The sequence below is a fragment of the Caretta caretta genome, chromosome 2 (assembly GCF_965140235.1).
Source record: "Caretta caretta isolate rCarCar2 chromosome 2, rCarCar1.hap1, whole genome shotgun sequence".
NCBI lineage: Eukaryota > Metazoa > Chordata > Testudines > Cheloniidae > Caretta > Caretta caretta.
This window is the reverse complement of record NC_134207.1, coordinates 77,729,724-77,756,351: the sequence shown is the minus strand read 5'-3', so window position 1 is coordinate 77,756,351 and position 26,628 is coordinate 77,729,724. Positions and strand designations below refer to the sequence as shown.

Sequence of the window (26,628 nt, the reverse complement as noted above, 5' to 3'; positions counted from 1 at the left end):
TGAAGATGCCAGCCTGTGCTCCTGATGAAGGGACATTCTGTTGTCTTTTTCTATTAAAGAAACAGAAGCTAATTAAATTCTTCCTCCATTCCTTAACATGGGAACTGCCATAATCAATCAGATGAGCTGTCCTAGTTCAGTATCTTTTTTCTGGTAATGAGTGGTCTTACAGAAAGATGTCTTACATGCCTTACAGCAAGATGCAAGAAACCAATATTGGACAACAACGAGGAAGATGCCCACTAGAGAAGTTTCTTCCTAACTCCCATCGGTTACTGGCTGGCTTTACCCTGAGACATGAAAATGTATATCCCTTCTAAAATATTTCAGTTTGTCTAATGAAACTCTGGATTTTTTTTAATATAAATTTCTAATCACTTTTTAATCCCTCCAAACTCTTGGTCTCATTAATACCTTGTGGCAGTGAGTTTCACATGTTAAAAGGAAACAGATACACAATACAAAGTTGTTAGTTTTAAATTTGATGCCCCTAAAGGTAACAATGCGATGATTGGGAACAGCATCAAAAGGCATGCCTAACCAGTCAAATTTTTGTAGTTATCATTGTACAGGAGAGTTTGAAGGAGGAAACGTGAAATGGCTTTGAGAATGTTTACGGGGAGTTCCTTGTAGGCACTGGAGAAAGAACATAAGAATGGCCATACTGGGTCAGACCAAAGGTCCATCCAGCCCAGTATCCTGTCTACTGACAGTGGCTAATGCCAGGTGCCCTAGAGGGAGTGAACCTAACAGGTAATGATCTAGTGATCTCTCTCCTGCCATCCATCTCCACCCTCTGACAAACAGAGGATAGGGACACCATTTCTTACCATCCTGGCTAATAGTCGTTAATGGACTTAACCTCCATGAATTTATCCAGTTCCCTTTTAAACCCTGTTATAGTCCTAGCCTTCACAACCTGCTCAGGCAAGGAGTTCCACAGGTTGACTGTGCGCTGAGTGAAGAAGAACTTCCTTTTATTTGTTTTAAGTGTGCTACCCATTAATTTCATTTGGTGACCCCTAGTTCTTATATTATGGGAACAAGTAAATAACTTTTCCTTATTCACCTTCTCCACACCACTCATGATTTTATATACCTCTATCATATTCCCCCTTAGTCTCCTCTTTTCCAAGCTGCAAAGTCCTGGCCTCTTTAATCTCTCCTCATATGGGACCCGTTCCAAACCCCTAATCATTTTATTTGCCCTTTTCTGAACCTTTTCTAATGCCAATATATCTTTTTTGAGATGAGGGGACCACATCTGTACGCAAGATGTGGGCATACCATGGATTTATATAAGGGCAATAATATAGTCTCCATCCCTTTTTTAATGATTCCTAACATCCTGTTTGCTTTTTTGACTGCCACTGCACGGACATCTTCAGAGAACGATCCAAGCATGACTCCAAGATCTTTCTCCTGATTAGTTGTAGCTAAATTAGCCCCCATCATATTGTATGTATAGCTGGGGTTATTTTTTCCAAATGTGCATTACTTTACAGTTATCCACATTAAAATTCATTTGCCATTTTGTTGCCCAATCACTTTTTTTGTGAGATCTTTTTGAAGTTCTTCAGTCTACTTTGGTCTTAACTATCTTGAGCAGTTTAGTATCATCTGCAAACTTTGCCACCTCACTGTTTACCCCTTTCTCCAGATCATTTATGAATAGGCTGAATAGGATTGGTCCTAGAACTGACCCTTGGGAAACACCACTAGTTACCCCTCTCCATTCTGAAAATTTACCATTTATTCCTACCTTTTGTGTCTTTTAACCAGTTCTCAATCCATGAAAGGATCTTCCCTCTTATCCCATGACAACTTAAATTCACATAAGAGCCTTTGGTGATGGACTTGTAAAAGACTTTCTGGAAACCTAAGTACACTCTATGAACTGGATCCCCCTTGTCCACAGGTTTGTTGACCCCCTCAAAGAACTTTAATAGATTAGGTGGGAGGGATAGCTCAGTGGTTTGAGCATTGGCCTGCTAAACCCAGGGTTGTGAGGTCAATCCTTGAGGGAGCCATTTAGGGATATGGGGCAAAAATTGGGGATTGGTCCTGCTTTGAGCAGGGGGTTGAACTAAATGACCTCCTGAGGTCCCTTCCAACCCTGATATTCTATGATTAGTAAGGCATGATCTCCCTTTACAGAAACCATGTTGACTTTTGCGCAACAATTTATGTTCTTCTATGTGTCTGACAATTTTATTCTTTACTATTGTTTCAACTAATTTGCCCGGTACTGACATTAGACTTACCTGTCTGTAATTGCCAGGATCACCTCTAGAGACCTTCATAAATATTGGCGTTACATTAGCTACCTTCCAGTCATTGGGTACAGTAGCCGATTTAAAGGACAGGTTACAAACCATAGTTAACAGTTCCGCAATTTCACAGTTGAGTTCTTTCAGAACTCTTGGATGAATGCCTTCTGGTCCCGGTGACTTGCTACTGTTAAGTTTCTCAATTAATTCCAAATCCACAAATGTGTTTGTTGGAAAATCTGACAAAAATGGGCAACCCTTCCTTATTGGGAGAATGGAGGCCGAAAGAGACATCTCAATAAATGAATAAGATTTATAGGTAGGGTGAGATAGACCAGAAAGGGTCTAAAGTAAAAGGTCTTAAGTGAAGACAAGTAATTTTTGTGTCTGACTTACTGGAGAAGGAGAGAGATGAGAAAAGGGGAAGAGGGGGGAATGGCTGAAATGACAAACTAGGAAAATGATCATTGGGACAGCATTTTGAATGCATATAAGTAGGGCAATGTGACATTTGTGAAGACTGGAGAGGAGGAGGTTTTAGTACTTAAAGAATGTGGTGAGGGCCTGAACAAGAATTATAGATGTCTTGGGGGGTGGGGAAGAGAGGGGGAGAGAGAGAGAGAGAGAGAAAAGGCTGGATCTTACAGATGTTGAAATACAGGAAATAAATCAGGGAAAAACACAGGTCTGCAATTTTTTCCATCTGTTTTTGACTAGTTCCAGTATAACATGCTGTACCTTCTAATCCTCCAGCATAACCGTTCATTTTAAAGAGATAGTGTATATCTGTGTTAGCAGCTTGGCCATGTCATTCTTAAAAACCATCCATTTCTGGTGACTTTTGTTGTTGTGTTTTTCACTTTATTCCATCACCTCCTCTTTTGACACTTTAATCTCATCTTTATTATCTGAAAAGAGTGGGATTCAGATTCTGTGCTGTGCCTCTCAGAAGACACCATCCACCTCTGCACCTTCCTATTTCTGGGTTGGTCAAGGTGCCAGCGTGGCTCTCAGAGTAGTTAGAGCTGCCCCTGTATCTGCTGTAACTTACAGGTGTTTCCCCACTGCTGCAAATGGGCTATTCCAAAGCCAGAATAGCTGGAGCACAGAGCTCTCTGGAGCGCCTCTCCATCTATTTTCTATTCCAGGTACCCTCAGATGGGGGCTGTGCAGGAGGGCAGCACTGGGCTGCACGTCAGGGGCAATGCTGGACTGTATAGAGGGTTCTGTTTAGGGGGTTACAAAGGAAACTTGAATCTGGCCCTAGTTTGGAGTAGGTGGTTCCCTAACTTCCTCATTTGGTGAAGAGCGATGCCAAGAAACGTAGCATTTCTGCCATGTCCCTATTCTCCCTTAAGTGTCCCCTTTACTCCGTTGTAATCCAACAGACCCACCTCTTACAGTTTTCTTGCTTATATTTAAAAATCTTCCTATTTGTTTTCAGACATTTGGCTATTTGCTCTTCAAAATTGCTTTTAGTCCTCCTAACTTACATACTTTTTGCCTGCATTGTTCCTTTTTATTGCTCGGACTTCCATTTTCTGAAGGATATCTTTTAGGTTAAAAAAACCCTACCTTTCTATTTGATCATTCTGGTTTCTTTCTTGTTTTGCTACTTTTGCACGCTTTCTGCGACTCTGGTATGCTATGAATAATCTCCAAATACTTATTGTAAGTATGTCAAAAAATACAAAGAAGTAGCACAAGTCTGCTTACTGAAAAAGATACAATAAATCTGGCAATTAATACTATTAATATTCTTGTTTTTAAAAAGAATACACAATATTGCATACCATCGTGTTGTATTGTTTGCCATCCTGAACCCACACTCCTGTCAGAAATATCAAATCTAAAAGGTGCAGAATAGGGATAGTCATTAGGATTGACTGCAGTAATACAAACTGGTTTTCGGTCTCTGCATATTATGAAGTCTCTTGGAGTCAAGATGAGGGAATATCTGTTGCAAGCATCTATAGTAGCCAACATCATTCCAGTACCTGTTTTACCACCTAGGAGACAGAAATAATAATTTCAGTGCTGTTTAACTTTTAATGCTCTCCACGTTTTAAAACTCTGTGGTTTCATCTGATCCAAGCTAGTACCCAGGATTTAAAAGTAAAAGCAGAGGGGGAGTTTCCCAACCTCTCCCCTAGCTTATAGGAGCACTGATTTCCCCTTGGCTGCTGATGCAAGGGCTCAATAGCCAGAGGACTGTGAAATGAAATCAGAAGCTGATGCCTTGCCGGTGGTGGTGGGGGGGGGGGGGGGGGGAGAGCGGAGAAAGAAGACCCAGCATTTCTGGGAGCAGGTATAGCAGCATCTGATAGGAGGGGAAAAAGGTGTTCCAATTGGTATTCTCTTACTCAGCTCCTCTAAAGAAAAATCTGCCTCTTGCTGCCCCCACACCCACCTTTCCAAAAACAAAGCTGCAAGGAGCAGGGAAACCTACATTTGGGAGCTTTATCTCCACTTTAGGGAAGAAAGACAGAGGAATCATTCATAAATAGATTGTATGATAAATCCCTGTCTCGAATGGTCATGAGATCTTTAAAAATACAGGCTATTCCACAGCGTATTTCAAAATCATGTAGGAAAGAATTCTGCCTTTGTCCCCAGTCTCCAATATCTGTTTTTACATCATTACAGATTCTCCATCCTGATCAAACCTAAACGATGGTGTTTATAAAAGTGGGAGACTGGTGCACCAGGATGCAGGGGTCAAACAGTTCCACATGCTGATGTGCACACACTTTGTTTGGCTGGCTATGGTCCTGCTTGGGAATGTGAATTCCTTTCACATACAATTCTATTGTCCCTCCTCTTTCCCTTGCATCATCTTTTGGTGATGGGATGCAGCAATGCCACATCACCATACAACAGACCTATGACAACAGCCACCAACACCAGTAAAATCCTCCTTTTAGCTGAACTGACCCACTGTCAACACCTGAAGTTATCTAGTAACCTCCACAGAAATGACTAGGACTTGCATATGCAGAATGCTGAAGTCAAATTATTTCTTACTGCTTCCTTTTATAGATATATCTGCTCACTGTTATATACTGCATTTACAGTTAGCAACTTAAATTGTAAATTTTGAGTAATCCAATTGCATCAAAGTTAGTTAAACTTTTTAAGTACAGGTTCTGCTTACAAAGTAATGTGAAGAACTTTAAATTTATTCCCATTCAGATTTTAACAGATAAGGGCTAGATCCTGACACTGTGTTCAATGCATTTTTGCTTTCAATATGAAATGCATGTTCTAATGCCTCTAATAGTACTCATATTGTCACACCAAAATATTTAAGTCTTTGGGCTGCAATCACTAAATTTACCTTGAAGATCAAGTGAGCTGCAGCTCACGAAAGCCTATGCTCAAATAAATTTGTTAGTCTCTAAGGTGCCACAAGTACTCCTTTTCTACTAGCGACACTAAGCATTTGGGAAACAAAAAGGGTACTTCATTAGCTTATCTCAATGATGTCTTTTCCTAGGATAAGACAAGGATACAGATGAGTACACATAAATTGTGTAATCAGAAACAGAGAACATGTAATCCTTTAATTTAATGTTAATTTTCAACACCAAAATCAGTTTTAGAGTGAGAACCTGATTCAGCAACCCTTAAGCATGATGAGTAGTACTTATCTGTCTGAGTAATCCCAGATAAAATAGGGACTACTAATAAGAGTAAGTACTACTTATTGTGAGAAAAGTTTCAGAATCTAGCCTTAAGTAGGGTACTGGAGAAGAGAAAACAAATATATTATAGGGGGGGAAAAGAACAGTAAAGCAAAATTACTCTTAAAAGTGCTCTTAATTTGTATGCTTCCTAGTTAGACTGCAAGGGATCAAACAGAAGATTAAAAATAAGCTTTACAGGGATTCTGTATTTACAGAATGACATCCTGATTCCACCCTGCCCCCTCCAGCCAACCTCATGGCTGTCTGTTGTACCATCAAGGGGATTGGTGGGGAGGAGGGTTATTTGGGAATAGAGAAGGAAACAAAATCAAAAGAAAAAAAAAAGTGCTCACCAATGAAAGTATCAGATTTAATATATTTCAAAATAAATATCAATGTATTTTAAATGAGAACTGAGCTCTTGTTGAAATCTGGCCCCAACTGCGAGTGATGAATACTTTTGAAAATCTGGCCCTGAAAGCTGTATGCAGTTGCTCAAACTAGAACAGCTACTCCCAGTCCCTGTGAACAATTATTATTCTTTTCCTCCTATTGGAGGACGGGAATTACCGCTCCCAAAAAAAATGCAATGGTAAAAAGCCTGTCTCCATTACAATCAACTGCAGGTTTAGAGGAAAAATAGTTTAATGTGACATAGTTCCGTGAATGTTTGTGTGCACACACGAGCACGTGTGATTCATTTATACACCAAATAGATTATACATATAATATTTGTACTCACTTCGGTCTATTGCAAGGACGGTAATATTGCACTGCCTGACTGCCATTTCTTTGTCAAAAAGTGTAGTAGTTCTGAGCTCGCCTAGGTTTTCATCAATGGTGATCCAGCTGCATTGGCCAGGTGCTATCCGATAGCTAGTAAAAATAAAAGTGTTTAAAAAATAATTGTACAATGCTTATCTCCCCATATCCCCCAAAATGCTGTATATTTAATAAACTAGTATAATAAAATTATTTATACCTTATGCCTTCACTATTTCCTGTTTCTGGATCCTCTGCTAGGTATTTGCCAACCACTGTTCCAACTGTCGCGCATCCGTCAATTCTTATATGTAACAAACAAGGATTGAATACTGGTCCCTCATCAACATCTACTACGATAACTCTAACAGTACAGATGCCCTGGGGAAGTGCACTTGAATATGGTACTACTGCATAAGGTATCTCATTAACTACAGTAATCTCAAGTATCCTCAGATTGGCGGTTTCATAGTCCAATCCCTGTAAAATAAATTTAGGTCTATTAAATTAACCAAAACCTGCTATAAATTTTCTCATCACAGTTTTTAACAATAAAAAGAGACCAAGTCATACATGGTCATGATTTTAGAAAAGGACTAATTATTTTGGGTGCTCAATTCTTGGGTGTCCCACCTGAGAAACCTTAAAAGGGCTTGATTTTCAGGAAGTACCAGCTTCTTTTTCTTAAATAAGTGGAATCCCTAGCATGGCATAAGCAGCACCAAAAAACAAGGTTATATTTGTAACTCTATTGGGCTTCTCTCCACCTCAAGGGCTACTTTGAAAACTAAGTATGTTTATTTCTGTAACCGAGGCCTGGTTGGTCTACATTTAACAATTAGATTGCCCTAGCTATACCACTCAGGGCTGTGGACAATTTTGCACCCTGAGTGCTGTGTTTAGGTTGACTTAATTCCCAAGAATTTTTCCATTGACCTAGCCTCTTGAAGGGGTGGATTACCTACATTGGTAGAAACACACCTTTCATTGATGTACGAAGCGTCTACGCTATGTTGGCATAGCTGCTGCATCATAGCTGTGCTGCTAAGCGTAGACATGCCCTGACTTTCTTCCTAGAATACTTGCTACCTTTCCTGTCTGTTGCCACAAGTCAAGAATCCTTTCCTATTAGAAAGGCATATAGGTGCTTAGTGAGAATTCAACAACAGTAAGAGCCTCTGAACCTATAGTGCAGCTGGTATGACTAGTGTTTTTTTTTTTTGTACATGGCATCTAGGCTGTCTTTAATGGCGGATCTCACCTTGTAAGCCTCCCATTTATAAACACTAATAGAGATATCAGGTTGCTTTTACACATGCAGAAATACTGATAAACACTGATTAAAAAAACACACATTCTTGAAATGCTTTGATTACCTCACACTTTCCAATATAAAAAATTCTCCTCTTTAAGAGGACAAATATGATGAAGCCATGTTCCATACAGCAAGTATGGACATTATAAGGAAAGCATAGTGTTAACTCTTAAGCTAAAACAGAATCCTCACTGCAGAATTGTTAGAAATGTTATCATGTGTGGGCCAGCGAGTAGAAGGTAGCAGTTATCTGCACGTAATAAGAGCTTTACATTTTCCAAGTACAGAGAGACAGAGAGGTTAAGGGTCTTGCCTGGGAGAAATTGTGATCCTCTCTTTGTCTTGTATTGCCTATCTGTAAAATAATACCTATATATTATTTTACAGACCTAAGCATATACAGGAACTAAGGTGTATACAGCCACAGAGAGGTAGAAAGGCAAGAATCATTTACCTACACACTCCAAATTACACAGATAGTTAAGAAACAAAGGTTAAGTGACTGCTTTGAATGGGTTACTTAAACTCCGTAAGCTTCTGTTTTCCATTTGTAAAATATGGGAGGATAATATTTCCTTCCTTCACAGTAATTTTATGAACCGTAGTGAAACATTTGTAAAGAACTATGCTAGATAAGACCGAAGTGTTGTTATTAAGGGCAGTCATTGGCAGAGATAGTATAAGAACTCAGTACTGCCTGGTTTTAAGCCCTCACTTAATCCATTAAACTATATGATCTTTTAAAGGAGAACCTCTTAAGAACTTGAGCTAGCCCCCATTGACTTAAATGGAAGAAAGATCAGCACTTAAGAAAACTGGATGTGAACCTGCAAACCTATACATTAGTATTATACATTCTTTAGGTACTTAGTCTCAATGTACACTTTACAGGCTTGTCTACATGACACCACAATCTGGACTATAGGGGTGGGGGGCGGGATGTGAATTGCAGGGCACTCACAAACATTGTGCTCTAACTGCTCCATGTAGACCCTGCAGGTGTGAACTAATAAAAAGGTACCTAGTTCATGTTGATGTAGTCCTGTTTCAATTAGTGAAAGGCACCATTCCTTGTCAAAACTAGATTAAGCCAAAATGTGGAATTTTGGCCTAGCTATTACAGAATTAAAATGAATTACTCCACTCCATCCCCAAAACACATTAGGAAAACTCAAAAAAAGGGACATACATCTAAACATTTTATCAAATCTCACTAAACATGTTGTCCAATTTGCTACACATTTTCCAGAAAAATTCTACCCCGAGAGAAATATCAGGTGAATTTTTTTGTTCAATTTGGGAAGGAAGCAGAGCCAAAATCCAACAGATAATTAAGTGTTATTAACTAACCAGAATTTATAGCTACAACAAAAAAGTGAAAACTAGATTTGTTTTTTTAAAAAAAAAAAACAAACAAAAACCCAGACTTTTGGCTGATGTTTTCATCTTTGCTTACCTTAACAACACATAATACCCCTTCATTTGTTCTTCCATCTGTTGTAATAGCAAAATGGTTATCTTCATTTCCTTTTACAATGCTGAATCTACAGTTCCAGGCAGGTGAGTTAGGCTCATCCTTGTCCAAACAAGGAATTCTCATTATTTCCACATTCACTTGGTTTTCCTGTACTTTTGTTTCATACTGAAATAAAATATTATCTATTGTTTAAATAAATATAAAATACAGTATTACATAGTTCAGGAAAGAAAGTTATATTGTGTTTAAATGCAAGGCCTTAAATCCAACGGCCAGTGTAAAGCTTTGGTCATGAGGTTTTGGTTCTTGGGTTTGTTTATTTGTTTTTGTTTATTTGTTTTTCTTTAAGTGAAACATTAAGCATCCCTTTCTGTGATTGTAGGTGAAATTCTCTGGATGAAATCTTGGCCCAAGTGAAGTCAATGGAAATAAGATTTCAACCAGAGAATTTCACCTTCCTGAAAAGGAATACTTAATGCATTGCTTAGAGAACAAACAAAAACATAAAACCTCACTACAGGAGCTTTATAGTTTAAACTGCTACCAAAGTGACATGAGATAAACCAGAAAAAGGCCCTCTTGTACCAGAATAAGAGTGTCCTTTGTGAGGAGTTATACCAGTATAACTATAGCAGCTTAAATTCGCTCTTTTCCTTATACCAGTAAAAACTTCCTATGCAGGCAAGCCCTTAGATGGTCTGCTTGGATGACTGGGAGAATCCAGTCGGAGATAATAAAAAGACTTCCCATCTAGGCCCTGTAATAAAGATAGTTGAGAAATACGGTATTTGGAGACCAGGGAAAGGGATAAACAGTCTGGGAGAGTCACTCTTGGAGAAACAAACAGGGTCCCGACTGCATCCTAAGAGCTCCTTGGTTTCCTTGGAAAAAATGTATATTGGGTCTGTTCTTTTCCTGTAATTCCATAGAAAAACCCATCTAAATTTAGTTTGTAATGAAGCATAAGATTAGAGGAAAGTAAATATGCATGTATACTATTTATCGTTTTGAAACAGTTTTATCTAATGCTGTGTTCCATTTGCTAATAAATATACTTCTTGTAAAAAGGCTGTTGGTCAACATACATCACTGATTAGCAGGCTGTCCGAAGAAAGGATCAAGCAGGTGCCTGAACTCTCATCGGGCCTGTTGGCAAAGACAGGGTATTGTACCAGATTCTGCTCTAAGAGTGGGAAAATTGCAAGATTCCACTCCAAAACAGGTAAGGGTACGAGGCCTAACCCCTCAAGGGGTGCACTCAGAATCCAGAAAGGGACAGAGGTGCAATCAACCCCACAATTGTGACAGCAGCAGAATAACAAACACACTTACAGATGAATGGCCACAATATGGGGCATGGTCATTTATATCTCCAACGTTAATGACAACTGTTCCTGTATTGCACAAACCAAAAGGCTGACCTGCCATATCTCGTACTTCAATTAGCACTATATGTTTGTCTATTATCTGAAAACAAAAAAAAAAAAAAAGGGTTACAGATAAAACTTTCACATTCATGTAATAGTATGTCACTTTTATTGTAGAATTAAATGCTTTACTTCCCTCCCCCTTCTTTCTAAAGATATGTTAAACATGTAATTTTCTAGGATAAAAGAAATAAGACAACCAGCTTTTTTAATAGACAAAACAGTGAAACACACAAGTAAAATATTTTTCAGCGGCTAAGCAGCACACAGAGCTCAGAAAGTTTTACTAGAAACCTATTAGTCATGTTGAACGCCAGAGAAGGATCTCTATAATGTCCTCCGCTCACAATTGTCTCCTCTTCCCTACACACACACACACGGCAGCTAGGCCTTCCCCATCACACACACACACACACACACCTGTCTGCTGGGAAAAGCAGCAAGGAGTTCTACATAGTCTGATACACTATTGTTGGGTGGTAGTGGGAAAGTTTCCCATATACTATACTGTTTCTTCTATGCTGTCTATACTATGCTGAAGAGCCCACTCTCTTCTCCAACTACTCATGGATAGAGAAAAACAAAGATGCTTCCTTCAGTGTATCTTTTAGTTCCATAATCTTGTGCTGACCTCTCTCATGCTGCACCTTGAGTAAAAGAGTGGAAATGTTCCTGTGATCAGTCTTGATATGATAAGGCATGCTTGTCAGCAAGGTCTGACAATGCAGGAGCAGCACTCTTACACATCCAGATAGGATCATTGAGGGGAGGGGAAAAAAGCATTCAACTGGACAATAATTTGAGTCACAGCAGTAAGATGCCAAAAACCACCTGAGAGAGAGTGGCTCTGGTAGATTAGGGCTCCCTAGAATTGCTGGGCTAAATTTGGTTTATTGGGAAGAGGGGATAACTTTGCTTCATAAACTTTTCACATTCATCTGTAGGAAATAAGTGATGGTACTCTACTCTCAAGATTCACTTTCCATGGCCATCACCCCAATATTTCTCATTCACAATACCCACAACCTCAACATTATTCTTTTTCTAAGACTTTGTCTACACCGGGAAAATTGATGGGCATAGCTATTTCACAATATCCTTCTGTATGGATGGTGCAGCCTTCTTTAACATAGTCCACTCCTAAGCCCCACTGCTCTGTTTCTTCACTCTTTGTTGCTTGCCTAGGAACCTGCTGCTCCGTTTGCAAGTAGCACAGTCAAGTGATGCTGACAAGGTACTTCAGAGATTGGAGCAGAAAAGCAAAATTGACACTCACATTGGGTCAGGGAAGCAGAAAAAAGTTCAGATTCCAGTTCATCTGTGTTTTCCCCCAAGCTACAGGAGAGTCTTGCTTCTAAATCATTAGAGACCATTTGAAATCATATATGGTGCCTCTCTAGTCTCATTAAAATCTTGCATACTTTTCTGTATATATCTGCTCACAGAATCGTGAAGTGAAGCTAAATATAATGCTGTAGATAAAGGTTACCTCTCTATCCAGTTGTGATGTTAGTGTGGTAATTACACCTGATTCACGGTGAACAGAAAACATTTTGGGTAATGGCGGTTGTTCTGATACAATTCGATATCTCAGGGTAGTGTGCAGAGTATAAAGTTCATCTCTGTCTTCTGCAATGACTTTTCCAACTACTGTACCTGTATATACACAACATTATCAATTTTAAATTCCAAAAATCCCCCAAGTAACAGTTTCAACTAATCATTTGGTACTTATTTGTACATAAGATAGAAACACACAGATGTTGCTTCTTTACATGACGTGACAAGTTGGGGGAATCCGTGTACTATTTCTGATTGTGTGTGTGCGCACACGTGCACATCTTTATCCAGCTACAGACTTCATTTTGAATGTGTTGCTTGTTTGCCTTCTCCTTTATACTTTTACCTCCATGTTGAGCTGGAATTCCAAGGGGGTAGTGGTATAGGGCTAAAACAGAGACACATTAAGTCTGTATGGTCCACTAATCAAAAGGAAGCCTTCTAGACAATAGGCTAGTTCCTACCCAGGATAACTGCTTTAATCAAGTCTGTGGTCATCGGAGGCTGATCAGGGAGTCACCTATCAAAGGGAGAGCAGGGACACAGGAGAAGAGACCAGAGACTCCATATTCTGGATGAGAAGCCATGTGCAGGAAAGTGGAAGGGAGGGGGAAGGAAGAGGAAGGATCCTAGACTCCGTAGAATATTCTGCCCAAAGCCAAAGCACTCACCAGAGTGGTAAGGAAACTGAGACAAGGAAAAATGCATACAAATGTTTATTACAGTGGGAACCCAATAATCTAACTGGAACTGGGGCCAGATCGGATAACCAAAAATCCAGATAAACAGGAGAATGGATGGCCAGGGCTTCTGCTGTCATCCTAGGGTAGACAACAGCACGAGTCTCAGCTGCCTGGGGTGGATGACAGCCCTGCGTGACTCAGTTAATAAGGAGAACCAGATAACGGATGCTCAATTAAATGGGGTTCTACTGTATTTTGTCTAGATTTGTGTATATCTCCCAGGCTATATAAAAAGAGTAATAATGTTTAGAAGCCTGTGCAAAGGCTGTCAGTCTGTTTTGACTATCACATATCCCTGAAGTCGTAAACTGTAAACCAGAAGGCTCACCCCTTCGGTGGAATTCTAGGAAATGTGCCTGAGCCACTAGTGACAGTTGGAAGACAGAGCACTAGTTTCAGGCCGAGGCAACTGGACTGCCAAAAGAGGCATCTGAGAGTGCATGCCGAGAGGTCCAAAGCCCAGGACGATACCTAAACTCTCCCCAGCACCAGCACAGTAGGGGGCACATGAGATTCAACATTTGGATACCCTCCCAGCAGCGTGGCAAGCATCCAGTAGGGGGAAGCTTGACCACATCTGTTTACTATAAAAAAACAAGACCTGAATCATATTGAAAACCTAGTAAAGTGTAAATTTGTATTTTCTATTTCTGAGCATTTGCCTAATTAATTTTTAAATTTCTATTTATGATTGCCGTCAGACAGAAGACGACACACAAAATAGGGTCTTTAACAGAAATACAAAGGATCAGATTTCAATGAATGATTTGTATCTGAACAGCCCAAACACAGAAACATTCCTGAAAAGCTTTAAATATATCCAAATTATTTCTCCCAGGGAATACTGTAATTTGATTTATCCATTTACTGAGGATTAAATTCTGATACAATGAGTAGCACTGTACTCCATGCATAGTCCTGCTGATATTCAAAGGTCTAGACTGTAACCCCATAATCTGCCTGATGTAAGAATAGAGGAAACTGCACTGCCTCAGGAGCAGAGTGGAGAATGAAACATGACTCAGTCACAACTCCACCCCCTCCCCACTATTATTCTGGGCAGAGAGTAAGTTAATTCATCCCCTTTTTGTGAAGCAATTTACACCCCTACCCTGTGCTCCTGGCCAGTAAGGAAAAGGAGAGGCGGCAGAGCCAGGGTTCTTTCCATTCCTTGTCCCTTCCTGTCCATTCACTTGAAGTAGACTATTGCAGGTAATTAGGTCCCTGCTCTCCTTATGACTGGGCCTTAAATAATCTAACACAGTGAGATCCTAAATTGTGAATACAGGTGGCAGAATCTAACCCTTACTTTCCTGTTCAAGAAAACAGCAATTTTCACAAATTCACCCCCAGAGGAACTTCCACTGAAGTTACACTAACAGTGAATATTGCCTTCGTGTTTGGCTCCAATTCTCCTCCCACTGAAGGCAACAGAAGTGTTACTATGGATGTTGGTGGGAGAAGGAACATGCCCTGTGGATGCATGGCCTTTATGTAACTTCTGTGAGAGAGAGAGAGAGAAACACACCTAACAGTAACTAAGGGTAAAATTTTGCCCCTTCAAAAGGAGGACAGGTAAGAAAGATCAATAGATCTTATGCTATAAGGGCAGCATAATGTAGAATGTATTTTGCTTTGTTTTTTAGGATGAGAGAAGACAGCCCAGGGCAAAAAGGAATCCTATATCTATTATTCTGGCAAATATGGTCAGTGTTTAATGTATATATATTGTACTCCTGTGTGTGTGTTCATTCTATATTTAAGTATTTTTTGTATATATCTTGCACTTCATTCTAGGTATTCAGCCCAGAAGGGACTTTAAAACCCACTTTTAAAATCAGATATAATGTGGACAATAATACTTGGACTGAGAATCAACCAATATGAAGAAAAAAATGCTATAAAAAGTTTACAACTCTTATTTTGCAATCTCAAAATGAATTGTGGGTGAAGAATCTGAGTTATCAGTGTCTTTATATGTTGGCTAAACATTAGTCACCATGAAGTCAATGTGACTATTCCCAGGCTTAAAGTTAACCATGCTCCCACGTGTTTGTAGGATCCAGGGCTCAAAATTTGTGGATCAAGTTTAGTAAATCAGTTCCACATTTCTGCTTAAAATTATCATTCCCCTGCCCCATGAATTGAATGGTCTCTATAAGAGTTTGAGATACCACAAAATGAATTTTCAAAACACAAGGCCAAAAGTTTATACTTGTGGCTTTCAAAGTAAACCTGCATTGTCAATTCCAAACATTGACCCTGTGATAGGAACAAAGGTGGTATTTCACAATTTTTTATTTGAGTTTTTGAGCAATTATCTTTGCACATTATGGCTAAAAGGCCCTATTTACATAAAATACATGCACAGTTTTTAAGCTAAGGGCTGAGGAAAAGCTGAGCGGTGCAGAGGAGCACATGATTCAGACAGATGTCTCTTAGGGCAGGATTTATTAAAAGGAATTTTCTATATTCTGGTAAAGAAGACAGGACAGAAGTTGACAAAATACAGGTAGAAAAGAAGCAGTCAAAAAAACCAAACAAAAAAAGAGTCCCATTCAATTACATCACATGAAGGCAGACAACTAAATACGGACAAATTTTATAAGTGCTTGTACACAAATGCTAGAAGTCTAAATACTAAGATGGGTGAACTTGAGTGTCTGGTATTAAGTGAGGATATTGATATAACTATGTACCATAGAATCTCCATGAATAGAAATTCCATGCCTGAATAAGAAGACTCTAGCAGTAGGAATATACTACCACCCATCTGACCAGAATGGTGACAATGACTGAAATGTTCAGAGAGATTAGAGAAGCTACAAAACAAAACCAAAAAAAAAAAAAACACACCCCCACAAACAACCCCCACCACCACCACCCTCAATAATAATAGGGGCTTAAACTATCCTCATATTGACTAGGTACACATCACCTCAAGATAGGATGCAGAGATGAAGTTTCTAGACACCATTTTGCTTCTTGGAACAGCTAGCCCTGGGGCCCACAAAAAGAAAGGCAACTCTTGATTTATTCCTAAGTGGTGCACAGGATCTTGTCCAAGAAGTGAATATAGTTGAAACGCTCAGTAATAGTGACCATAATGTAATTACATTTAACATCCTTGTAGGCCAGAAAATACCAAAGAAACCCACCACAGCAGCTTTTAACTTCAAAAAGGGGAGCTACACAAAAACAAGGAAGCTAGTTAAACAGAAATTAAAAAGGAACAGTCACAAGAGTGAAAGGCCTGCAACCTACATGGAAACTTTTAGTTTGAGCCTCTATTGTGGTGGTTTTAAAACGTGAACTACAAATAAAGAACAGTAAGAGGACCAAAAATATACCACCAGGGCTAAACAGAGTAAGAGTAGTAGTTACAAACAACAAAAAAAGACATCCTTTAAAAATTGAAAAAGTTAAATCCTACTGAGGAAAATAGAAAAGACCATAAACTTTGGCAAGTCAAGTGTAAGAGAAAAATTAGGTAGGCAAAAAAAAGAAGAGACACCAAAAACAAACCAACGAACGAACCAAAAAACATTCAAGTACATCAGTAGCAGGAAGCCTGCCAATCAACTAATGGGGCCACTAGATGATTGATGTGCTAAAGATGCACTCTAGCAAGACAAGGCCATTGCAGAGAGTTCTTTCCATTGGTTTTCACTGCAGAGAATGTGAGCCATTCTTTTTAAGTAACGAATATGAGAAGCTGTCCCACATTGAGGTGTCAATAGAGAAGATTTTGGAACAAATTGATTAAATAATAAGAAGTCACCAGGACAGATGACATTCACCCAAGAGTTCTGAAGGAACTCAAATATGAAATTGCAAAACTACGAACTGTGATACATAAGTTATCACTTAAATCAGTCTCTGTACTAGATGACTGGAAGGGTAGCTAAATGTAACACTAATTTTAAAAGGTTTCAGAGTAGCAGCCGTGTTAGTCTGTATTCACAAAAAGAAAAAAGGAGTACTTGTGGCACCTTAGAGACTAACCAATTTATTTGAGCATAAGCTTTCATGAGCTACAGCTCACTTCATCAGATGCATAAAGTGGAAAGTACAGTGAGGAGATTTTATATATACACACAGGCCATGAAAAAATATACATTGTAAGGAGAGTGATCACTTAAGATGAGCTATTACCAGCAGGAGAGTGGGGTGGGGGGGAGAAAATCTTTTGAAGTGATAATCAAGGTGGGCCATTTCCAGGAGTTAACAACGTCTGAGGAACAGTGGGGGGGAAATTGTTGAAATCATGGTGGAATTCCTCAAGGGCTTCTTTTCCATGGGTCCACCATCAACCTCAGCCTGGACCAGTCCACAAAAGAGATCCACTTCCTGGACACTACAGTGCTAATAAGCAATGGTCACATAAATACCACCTTATACCGGAAACCTACTGACCACTATGCCTACCTACATGCCTCCAGCTTTCATCCAGACCACACCACACGATCCATTGTCTACAGCCAAGCTCTGCGATACAACCGCATTTGCTCCAACCCCTCAGACAGAGACAAACACCTACAAGATCTCTATCAAGCATTCTTACAACTACAATGCCCACCTGTTGAATTGAAGAAACAGATGGACAGGCCCAACGAAGAAAAATAACAGAATGCCACGAGCCATCACCTTCAGCCCCCAACTAAAAGATCCTTGATAATGCGTTGGAGAGGTTTTAGTTGGGGGCTGAAGGTGATGGCTCGTGGCGTTCTGTTATTTTTCTTCGTTGGGCCTGTCCATCTGTTTCTTCAATTCAACAGGTGGGCATTGTAGTTGTAAGAATGCTTGATAGAGATCTTGTAGGTGTTTGTCTCTGTCTGAGGGGTTGGAGCAAATGCGGTTGTATCGCAGAGCTTGGCTGTAGACAATGGATCGTGTGGTGTGGTCTGGATGAAAGCTGGAGGCATGTAGGTAGGCATAGTGGTCAGTAGGTTTCCGGTATAAGGTGGTATTTATGTGACCATTGCTTATTAGCACTGTAGTGTCCAGGAAGTGGATCTCTTTTGTGGACTGGTCCAGGCTGAGGTTGATGGTGGACCCATGGAAAAGAAGCCCTTGAGGAATTCCACCATGATTTCAACAATTTCCCCCCCACTGTTCCTCAGACGTTGTTGTTAACTCCTGGAAATGTGCTGGAAATGGCCCACCTTGATTATCACTTCAAAAGATTTTCTCCCCCCCACCCCACTCTCCTGCTGGTAATAGCTCATCTTAAGTGATCACTCTCCTTACAATGTATATTTTTTCATGGCCTGTGTGTATATATAAAATCTCCTCACTGTACTTTCCACTTTATGCATCTGATGAAGTGAGCTGTAGCTCATGAAAGCTTATGCTCAAATAAATTGGTTAGTCTAAGGTGCCACAAGTACTCCTTTTCTTTTTACCATTTTTAAAGAAGCTCCAAAAGGTGATCCTGGCAATTACAGGCCTATAAGCCTAACTTCAGTAGCAGGCAAATTGGTTTAAACTATAGTAAAGAGCAATCATCAGACAGACACAGATGAACACAATTTGTTGGGGAAGAGTCAAGACAGCTTTTGTAAAGGGAAATCATGCCTCACTAATCTATTAGAGTTTTTTGTGGGGGTCAACAAACATGGACACAGGTGATCCGGTGGATATAGCGTACTTGGACTTTCAGAAAGCCTTTAACAAGGTTCCTCACCACAGGCTCTTAAGCAAACTAAGCAGTCATGGGATTAGAGGGAAAGTCCTCTCCTGGATCAGTAACTGGTTAAAGGACAAGAAACAAGGGGTAGGAATAAATAGCCAGTTTTGAGAGTGAAGACAAGTAAATAGCTGGTTCTCCCAAGGATCTGTACTGGAACCAGTGATGTTCAACATAGTCATAAATTATCTGGGAAAAAGGGTAAACAGTGAGGTGGCAAAGTTTGCAGATGAAACAAAAGTACTCCAGAGAACTGTCAGCTTTGGACTTAATTATGTGTTACAAAGGGATCTTACAAAACTCGGTGCCTGGGCAACAAAAATGGCAGATGAAATTCAATGTTGAAATGTGCAAAGTAATGCATACTGGAAAACATTCCATTTAATACATACAAAACAATGGGTTTAAGTTCTCCTCCTGGAGTGGTAAAAGTTATTTTGGCATCACCATAGATAGTTCTCTAAAAACATCTGCTCAATGTGCAGCAGCTGTCAAAAGTGCTATTAGGAACCATTAGGAAAGGGATTGATCATAAGACAGAAAATATAATGCCACTGTCCATGGTACATCCATACTTTGAATATTTTCTGCTGGTTGTATGTTTTCATATTATATATAAAAATTTGGCAGAGATGGGCAACAAAAATGATTAGGGGTATGGAACAGCTTGCCAGGGCATTTTGTGAAAGCCAGAAGTATAACTGGGTTCAAAAAAGAATTAGACAAATTTGTGGAAGATAGGTCCATCAATGGCTACTAGCCAAGATGGTCAGGGATGCAGAGGTTGGGACTGGATGATGGGATGGATCACTTGATAATTTCCCTGTTCTGTTCATTCCCTCTAAAGCATCTAGCACTTGCCACTGTCGGATGACTGGATATAAAGCTAAGGGCCATTGGTCTGAACTAGTACCATGTTAGATATACTTTTCTTACTGAGGGCACAGAATCTTTTTTTCCCCCCCAAGACTATGCTCTATTTTAACTTCTAGTATATGAAAATCCTCCCTTCACAGTACCATAGCACACTCAGTAAAACCACTTTTCCCAAAGGCCTGCTGATTTGAGTGTGCATATAAATTTGTCCATGTGTACATGGCTGGCTAACTAACTATCTGGCATGCATATACAGGTGTGGATATTGCATGCAAATTGGAGCATGTGCAAATTTGAAATAAATTGGAAGTGCTTTGGAAATGTAGCTTTCAATATAAAAATATTGATCAGTTTTTCAGTAGGAATAACTAATCAAACATCAGAATTATACACACATCACTGTGGTATGTCACTGTTGGAAGATGATAGCATTTTAGATATTTGATAAAAATCACAGTGCTTAAAAAAAAAAAATCATAAAATTATGCTTACCAGGTTTGCAATGTTCAGGAACAACAAACTCAAAAAGGTCCTGTGTAAAGCATGGGGCATTATCATTATCATCTTCTATTCTGATTGTATGCAGCAGTGGTTTCTCTGGTGAATATCCATCTGCAGTGGTTGCAAAGCAAATTATCTATAAAAAAAAAAAAAAAAAAAAAAGAGAAAACCTTAGTTGCCCACTGTTCTAGAACAGGATGCAATATTCCTTTTCAGCCCAGTGGATAACATGATCTACAGAATAATTTCTGCAAAGCACAGTATATCAAATATACCCTTTTCATAAGCAGACCATAATAGAAGTAAATGGCTAATGCCTGCAATAGATATTTTGCAGCTATTTGCATATACTAATCTTTCCTTGTTGACCATGGAGGACAAAGCTGAGCTCTTTCTAGCCATTGGTCCACCGGGTTTCTTTTCCTTTTGTTATTAATGGTTTCTGCTTCAGGACAACAAGCTAGAGCTAGACCCAATTTCAGTAACAAATTTGTCTTCAGTCAGATGCAAGAGGAGATGATTGATATTACAGGCTGGCAGTGGTAGAAGTAATGCATTTAACTGCTTCCCAGCCCCCAAGACAACCATTTGCATTATTTTCCACAGTGACACGTGAAAGATTTCCATCCTGGTATTTGAATATACTGAGTAAGAACTTACATTTGACCCACTGTCTGTCAAAGAGACCATCCTTAACCAACCCATCTTGTATCCAAGTGTCACACTTAGTGGTGCTCACTTGAGCAGAGTGCAGCTTTTGGCAAAAGTGGAAACAAAGGAGTGAGCAACCAGTGCAATACCAGCAATTGTGTGTGTGGGGACTATGTAGATGTAGATGCAAGAACAACAAACTACAGAACGATTGCTTCAGTTTTACTGAAAGGTGCGTTCCCTCTGCCTCTGGGGTAGCAGCAGCACTTTTTGTAGACTTTCCACACTATAGAAATAACATTAATTCTCCTTGGTGGGTAATCTGAAGCTGCCTTGTCTGACACTTTTCTCCTCACTGTCAAAGTCAGACACTTGGCAGTTCTACAAATTCCTGTGGCAGAGACACATTATGTAATTCCATAAGTTCATCTTCTGGCATATCTCCCTCCTCACCCTACAAAGAAACGTTGGCTGACATTAGCATGCCACACTGGTGGTGTGCTAGAGTGTGCCACAGCAGCACATTGCCAAAAACAGCAGAGCCAACACTTTGTATAGTTTTGCTTGTTTCTACCTGAGACAACAGTTAGGCAAGTAAAAACACCATGTTTTCAGTACTATATAGGCAAATGGTGTCCAAACATAGCAAGAGTCTTTGATACTCTTCTAATTAGTGTGTTTGAGGTGCAGAAAGTGAAGCAGCAATGGTAGTAGACATAACTGACCATAAAAAGAAAAGGAGTACTTGTGGCACCTTAGAGACTAACCAATTTATTTGAGCATGAGCTTTCGAGAGCTACAGCTCACTTCATCATTATGCATCTGATGAAGTGAGCTGTAGCTCACGAAAGCTCATGCTCAAATAAATTGGTTAGTCTCTAAGGTGCCACAAGTACTCCTTTTCTTTTTGCGAATACAGACTAACACGGCTGTTCCTCTGAAACCTGTCATAATTGACCATGTGTTTCTTATTTGCTTTCTTTTCAGTTAAGGCATAAGACTGGCTAACCAACTGCCTAAGAGAAAGGAGGAAGCATATTCACTTAGAAAAACTGGAGAGAAGCAGAATGAACAAACCAATCTAATGTGCAGTGGAATTTTTAGACTGTCTTATTTTTACTATTTCCCTATTGTGTAGGAAAACAATGGAATATTCATGTTCCCAACAGTCCATTGGAAGCAGAGCTATCCACTTCTGCCACCTCCTTACACCTCTCAGCCAGCAGAGAGAGCAGTTTACCCATTTAACAAAACATTAAAACTGAACAGGTTTCAGAGTAACAGTTGTGTTAGTCTGTATTCGCAAAAAGAAAAGGAGTACTTGTGGCACCTTAGAGACTAACCAATTTATTTGAGCATAAGCTTTTGTGAGCTACAGCTCACTTCATCAGATGCATACTGTGGAAAGTATAGAAGATCTTTTTATACGCACAAAGTATGAAAAAATGGGTGTTTACCACTGCAAAAGGTTTTCTCTCCCCCCACCCCACTCTCCTGCTGGTAATAGCTCATCTAAAGTGATCACTCTCCTTACAATGTGTATGATAAGGAAGTTGGGCCATTTCCAGCACAAATCCAGGGTTTAACAAGAACGTCATCACTTTAGATAAGCTATTACCAGCAGGAGAGTGGGGTGGGGGGAGAGAAAACCTTTTGCAGTGGTAAACACCCATTTTTTTTTTTCATGCTTTGTGCGTATAAAGAGATCTTCTATACTTTCCACAGTATGCATCTGATGAAGTGAGCTGTAGCTCACAAAAGCTTATGCTCAAATAAATTGGTTAGTCTCTAAGGTGCCACAAGTACTCCTTTTCTTTTTATTAAAACTGAACAGAACAAGCAAATGCTGTGGAACTAATACAGCTGTATTGATGATTATCTTTGTCTCATTTTAATTTTACATGGACTTTTTCAAGTCTTCCACCAGAAAAGAAAAATAAATCTTGTAAAACTAGATCTTCCTTCACTCCCACCACCAATTTCTGCCCTGTAAATATCCTGGATACTATTTGGGATAGTTGTCTAAGCACAAATGCATTTTCCTCCCATTCCTGTTAGAACACACCAGTGAAGTACTTTAGCAATAGAATGAAAATACTAATACATTTAATTGTGTATACAATTTAGGCCCTTACCTTAAAGCTTGGATATTGTTCACGGTCTACTGGGCCAGTAGCAAAAATATTCCCAGTTTCTCTCTCTATATAAAACAAACCCTTTGGATCTTTATCAATTCCAGGACCACTTGCAGAGTAATAAATGGTGTAGTTTTGAGCTGTGTCAGACTGGACCTATAAAGAATAATTTGTTAAACACAGACAAAATAATTCATCATTAAATACCTTTCTATTTCTGTGTTTTCTGAATTAATGTAAGTGTGGGATAGAAAATAGTGTCACACTTCAGAAAGGATGTAGAAAATCCAATTCTTAGGTTCAGGAACTACAGCAGCTCAAACTTTTACACAGAACAGGAAAATGGTCTGCTCTGTGCCAATCTTAACTACCTTTACAGTAAATGCACTTGTGAGAAAGGCTGCTAATCCTTCACAAATACCAATGGAAGAAAATCCATCTTGTAGTAGAGTGCATGGGGAAGGGGAAGATGTGAGTAAAATATATTTAGTCTCAGCATCAGAGACATAGCTGCCAGGTGTAGCAAAGGTTGCTTAACGCTTTTCATTAGAAACCCCTATTTTCAATCACTCAACCATTCTGGTTAACATTTTCTATGTCTGAGATTGACTTTTTAGGCAAAACTGGTTCAGCCATTTATGACTGGAAGTGGTTTTTGGGTTTTTTTGCCACTGTTAGTTCTTACTAAAGTTTCTTTCAAGAAATCTAGAACCTTCTTTCTTTGGAGCAGGGACTTGATATTTGACAAGGGGATAGCACTAGAGTCAGGGAGATGCCTTTTTGCCTTGTCCTCATAAAAATCCACCCAGATTTTACCCAGTTATAAACCTCTGAATACGCGTATTTACACATATGTAGAGCTTTTTAGAGGAATGCTGCTAAAATCTCCAGAAATGCAATAAGCATGCTCCAGCCCCACAGATCTCCATGGCAACTGCAATGAACATATTTTCAGGCCCCACCCTGTTTCCTACATAGCAGGCAGAGAGCTAGTGCTCCAGACAGAACATAAACACAGCAGCAGGATCTCTCCTCTTTTGCCTCGGTGAAGAAGTGCTGGGCAAGGCTGATGTTAATAACTTTGCACAATTCACAGCCTTTATTATTGAGCTAAACCTCACACTTCTACTTTACTAGGCATGCAAGTAGCAGTCTCTCTCCTTTACAGACTGGGTAACTGCCTGTGCACCCTTAATTTAGCTCTTTATATATATGCATGGTACAGTCTTCAGTGACATGATCATATTTGTTCTATGGGACCCCAGTATAGACAAAGAATGAGACAAAAAGTTCTGGGAAATAGGACTGGGATTCAGAAAGTTGTGTTCTAGACTTACCTCTGCCTCAGATTTCCTATGTGTATCTTATGATATTTTTCCTGAAAAGCCGTTACTAAGGATTACCGTTAAAAGTTACCGTTGCTTTTCTAAAACAATTTAGTTGGTTTTCTTCACTTTTTTGCTAAGAAGCCATCTGAATCCAAAGGCAATGGCTTACAGTATTTTGTACTGGTCAGACAGGAAAGTAACTTACATTTTATACACCAGCTATTTTTATAATGTACCTGTTGAATTTGCATTGGAAAAGGTCCAAGAGAGTTCTCCATCATAGAGGATGGGATAGGAGCCCACCTTCTTTTGGTTCGCCTGAGGACTGTATCTCTAGTATGTCTTTTCTTATGTGTCTGCATTTAGAAGACCAAAACAATTCATTAAATCCATAATTTCTTAAGGTTTATATTCTTGTTTGTTTGCTTCCCCTCATTTTTCCCCCCTCAAAGATTTTTCAGAACTCCCTCCAAATTTTAAGGACCAGTTTTTGCTCTTAAATCCTCTTTTTCACCATTCTATTTAATCCTGGTGTCTTGAGAATTCTTCAGCCCTGTGCAACACTCATTATTTTAATACTTCCTATCAATATACAGTGCTCATGAAGTTTTTTAATTGCTTAAAATTTGCTTTTATAAAATCTTAATGCCCTTGATGAAGGTCATAATTTCCAGGCTTTGCCAGCTCAAGAAGGAGTCCTGAAAATTTAAAACCTATGCACCTTATTAGGTATTGCTAAATTAGAAGTACACAATCTACTATACAATAGCTATGCCTGATCATTTTAAGAGTTATAAACAACTTTTATACAATGAGAAGCCAAACTGTAAAAAGACAGTTTCCAAAAATAAAAAGTAAAATGTCTGTAGCAATTATGAGCCTACCTTTTCTTGATGAACTAGCAAATTGACATGTATCTTCTTTTCTTCATGTCTTTGAATGTTCTTGAGTAATATGGTAAAAGTCTTTTCTTCAGAAGATAAAGAAATGATATTTGTTGTATACACAGAACCATCTTCTAGAATTCTAAAGTCAGGATCGCTTGAACTGATATGTTCTGCAGACTTAAGGCACTCTCTCAGATTTACTGTAAGAAAGAAATTTCAAAGATTCTCTCACGTCACAACAAGACAAACGCTTTTAAACTTACATGCCTAAAGTTTGGTTTATATTTATGCACCTATGTAAAAGTGGCCCGATTTCAAGTCAATGTCCTTAGCACCTCTGAAGATCAGACTACTTTTATTTCAGAATATAGAGCCCAGCTTCTGAACAAGTTTACATTCATGTTGCACATCCATCCATTCATTAAGCACATTAGGCCATTTGCCAAAGGATACTTGGCCATAGTGAGTACTTTACACAGGCACTGTCAGAATGGGGGCAAAAACAAGTTTAATTTGGTGACTAATATTTCCCAAAGTCATATAATTCTTCTTGTGTATTTTTTGCCCCGCAAAGTGCTTACCTTTCCTAAAAGAGTGCCATCACCCATGTACATAAATAATTCTGCTACAATGGAGAAAAGATTTCACCGACTGTTTTGAAGTCACCGGCAAGATTCTGACACACTTCAACGGGACCAGGATTTTTTTTCCAGTATGGGCAGATGATGGCAGACAAACTTACTCATTAAAACAGATTCCGTATCAGTGTTTCCTAAGTATAACCACTGAGGGGGTAATTTGACAGTGTTCCTTTCTCTTCTTAAAAACAGCCTGCCTTACTGTTGAATGTTCAAACATTATTATAGAGCATTTCAGCAAATATCACCCCTTATTGGTCAGCATTCAAGACACCATGGAATTTTTCTTCAAAGAATGGTCTGCTTATGGCACGGCTTTCCCATAAGTGAGCACTTGAATATGAATTCTACTTCTGAGGCAAGGTAAATCAGCATTATTCCTAGTACTGAACAGCTCAGTGTATTGTTATATCCTGTAGGATATTAAAATCATACAGAACTTGGCAATTGTGGGGGAAATCCTTGCTTATTTTACTATTGTGCTATGAGTCACCAGTTGTATTACAACAAAAAAGGCATCCTTTCTCAATAAAATGTTAAGGAACAGCATTCAGGCTACAATGGCATGGATAAATGTTTGCAGACAAACAAATAGATGCATTGTATAACATTCAAAAAGTTTTAACCATACAGGAAGAATGTAAGAAATATTCTTCTTCAATAAAGTGAAATTAAATGAATTA

General features: G+C 39.1%; 1 protein-coding gene across 2 annotated transcripts in view; it reads right to left on the bottom strand.

Moving 5' to 3' along the window:
• Positions 1-26,628, bottom strand: part of LOC125632399 (desmocollin-2-like) — a 41,197-nt gene that overhangs the window by 9,405 nt on the left and 5,164 nt on the right. For both annotated transcript variants that reach the window (XM_048840523.2, XM_048840524.2), the window contains exons 3-12: positions 25,305-25,507; positions 24,657-24,776; positions 23,093-23,248; positions 20,298-20,442; positions 12,427-12,593; positions 10,843-10,977; positions 9,490-9,675; positions 6,939-7,198; positions 6,699-6,832; positions 4,064-4,279 (exon numbers count right to left, since the gene is read on the bottom strand). In XM_048840523.2, the coding sequence (XP_048696480.1) occupies positions 4,064-4,279; positions 6,699-6,832; positions 6,939-7,198; positions 9,490-9,675; positions 10,843-10,977; positions 12,427-12,593; positions 20,298-20,442; positions 23,093-23,248; positions 24,657-24,776; positions 25,305-25,507 (1,722 nt within the window). The remainder of the gene's footprint in view (positions 1-4,063; positions 4,280-6,698; positions 6,833-6,938; positions 7,199-9,489; positions 9,676-10,842; positions 10,978-12,426; positions 12,594-20,297; positions 20,443-23,092; positions 23,249-24,656; positions 24,777-25,304; positions 25,508-26,628) is intronic.